Raw genomic sequence first — 2,845 nt, forward strand, 5'->3', positions numbered from 1 at the left:
ATAACTGCGCTGACATCACAGCTTCCATAGCATAGGGTACATATTTGAGGCTATTTTTTCCCCGGTGCACGCATCCTCCACGCCCGCGAGTCACAGGACTTCAACAGGCGACCCCGAGAAAGAACCTAGTGCATCCGACGGTCCTCGTTCCACACGCGTTAAGCCCGGCCGTCCGATATACCCAAGACTCTATTTAATAATTTTCGCACATCGAATTCCCCGCGCCCGCTGTGCATACACGCCGAAAGAGGGCGTGATAAATATCGGGCCGAAGTGGGGAAGAGAGAAGGGAAGAGAAATTAGGGTTTCCTCTTCTCTCTCGGGCGTTAGGGTTAGGGTTTTTCTCGATCCTCCATCGTCCTCCTCTGCTTCATGGCGAACTGGAGCGGCCGATCGAAGGGGACAGTGAAGTGGTTCAACGGGACGAAAGGGTTTGGTTTCATCACCCCGGACGACGGTGGCGAGGACCTATTCGTTCATCAGTCCTCGATCAAGGCGGACGGGTACCGGACCCTCACCGAGGGAGAGCCCGTGGAGTTCACCATCGCCGAGGGGGAAGGCGGCCGCACCAAGGCCGTCGATGTCACCGGCCCTGATGGATCCAGCGTCCAGGCCAGCAGCGGCGGCCGGAGGGATGGGTATGGCGGTGGAGGCAGCCGCGGCGGCGGCGGCACCCGTGGAGGGTATGGGTTCAACGGAGGGGGCAGGGGCGGTGGTGGGAGAGGCGGCAGCTGGGGTTACGGAGGCGGTGGTGCCTGCTATAACTGTGGTGAGACTGGCCACCTCGCTAGGGATTGCTATCAAGGCGGCGGCGGCGGCGGCAACGGCGGGAGGTACGGCGGCGGCGGGAGTTACGGAGGCGGCGGGAGTTACGGCGGCGGCGGGAGTTACGGCGGCGGCGGGAGTTACGGCGGCGGCGGGAGTTACGGTGGCGGCGGTGGAGGCGGCGGATCCTGCTATGCTTGCGGCGAAATGGGCCACTTCGCTAGGGAATGCCCTAACGTGAAGTGAGATCTACCGTTGCTAATCCTTCCATCCTTTTTCGGCCTTTTAATTTTGATCTTTTTTCCCATCTAATATATGTGTTCTTGGTTGCTGATGATGGGGTTTATCCTTTTTTTTTTTTACATTTCTTTCTTTAAAAATGGATTCTGGAAATGGTTTTCCTTTCTCGTGTTTTGCTTTGGTTTCAATAGATTGTGGCTTATATTGGGCTTTTGTGTTGAGCTTCGAGGGAAAACAGAAATCAAATGGTCTATGTATACACTCTTTGAGGGTCTATCTCTTACACCCCCCCCCTCTCTCTCTCTCTTCTCCGCGACCCACATATGCCTTCTGTTTGATTGTTTTGTTTCGTGTAGTTTGATCTTTGGTGTATTAGTTCTTCGTAATCTTTCTGGTATTTTGTTTTTGTGGCTATTAATTAATCTGTTATGTTCTTGTTTTTTTTTTGTCTATTTTGGGGTAAATTTTGCGCCGTAAGAATTCCCCTTATTTTTTTTTGTTCAAGTGAAGTGGATTGTTTTATACGTGCCTTCTGTCTGATAGTTGTGATGAGATTGGCTCAAGTTTAGGATATTTTTTTTAATGGAAATACGTAGTTAGTTGATTACATGCATATGCTGAAGGTGATGCCTTGCTTTGATTGTGGCTTGTGTCTTTGTGTTCTGCTACCTTTTCATGAAGTGCTATTATTTTTTAATATGGAAAGTTGGGGCATGGTGTTCTTTTGGGTCACTAGTCGAAATGAGTGCTGTAAACCTGAGTACTGTAAAGTTGGCTGTGGGAGAATCGTGCTTAAATAATTTTATAACTGGTCGCTAGCAGTCTTGTTTTTAAATAAGATCGCGTGAGAGTATGCCCTCTTTTCTTTTGTGGGGAACTTGTGCCATGTTTTCCTTTAGCCTAGTTGCTTGGAGGCTTTCGACATTTAAAAAAGTTAAGGTAAAAGGGGAACTTGTAGGAATGACATCCTTTTTGGTCCAGACTTTGATTTACTCTTTCTGATTATACGAGCTGCGGTGTTTGCCACAAAAAAGAGAAATGGACGATTCTCTGGGTGATTGAGTTTATATTACCAAATGTTTTTTTGTTAATTATAGCTTGTTTGGCAGAACTTAAGTTTTGTTTTTGTCATCTTTGATTGCTCTGTTGGTAGGCAAGGATCATTTTTTACGAGCATTATTTTTGGATGAAGGTTTGCAAGCACGTAAGTTTATATTCTTTTTCATCTTTGGTTGCTTTATTGGTAAGCAAGGATCATATTGATATGGTTTACAAGATGCGGAAACCATTAGATGTAGGATGATGGTGGTATTAAGATGCTGAGTTGGGAAGAGTTGGAACGGATGGCTCTCCTTGTATCTGTTATATTTTTCTTTCTGTTCGTCATGCACAGGTAGCGGTTTGATAGGTTGATGTTCTTGTTGTTGGGTGGACAAAAGGCTGACCAATTTTTACAAGAGTTTTGCTTAATATCCTGCTTGATTTGTATGATTTATTTTACTGTGTCTTAAGTAACATTGAAAATATATTCCTGTTAATGTGATTCTGTAGGTAGATCAGAAATAATGCGTTGATAGATATAGTTCCAGTACATTTTTATATAATATGATCTTTGTGCAAGAGTTATTCTCTAATTGGTCATGGGTCTTTATTTAACAACTGTATGATCCTGAGTGTGAAGACGCTGTTTTGTTGATTCACTAGCGGTTGCTTATGAACGGCTTCATATGAGCTGATAGTGCGCTGGTTCTTGGAGGGGGAAATTAGACTGAGGCTTAGTGATCTTAAGAACTGATATTATTATCGAAGATGAATGAGAAAGGAGAGTCGTACATATAGC

At 45.6% G+C, this 2,845-nt stretch overlaps 1 protein-coding gene across 1 annotated transcript; it reads left to right on the forward strand.

Moving 5' to 3' along the window:
* Positions 1 to 208: 208 nt before the first annotated feature.
* LOC103706337 (cold shock protein 2-like) lies at positions 209 to 1,292 on the forward strand. Its single transcript, XM_008790396.6, has one exon. The coding sequence runs from the start codon at positions 373 to 375 to the stop codon at positions 1,009 to 1,011; it is 639 nt and encodes a 212-aa protein (XP_008788618.1). The 5' UTR covers positions 209 to 372; the 3' UTR covers positions 1,012 to 1,292.
* Positions 1,293 to 2,845: the final 1,553 nt, after the last annotated feature.

The sequence above is a fragment of the Phoenix dactylifera genome, chromosome 16, assembly GCF_051530095.1.
Source record: "Phoenix dactylifera cultivar Ajwa chromosome 16, Ajwa_hap1_PhDact_Kaust_v1.1, whole genome shotgun sequence".
NCBI lineage: Eukaryota > Viridiplantae > Streptophyta > Magnoliopsida > Arecales > Arecaceae > Phoenix > Phoenix dactylifera.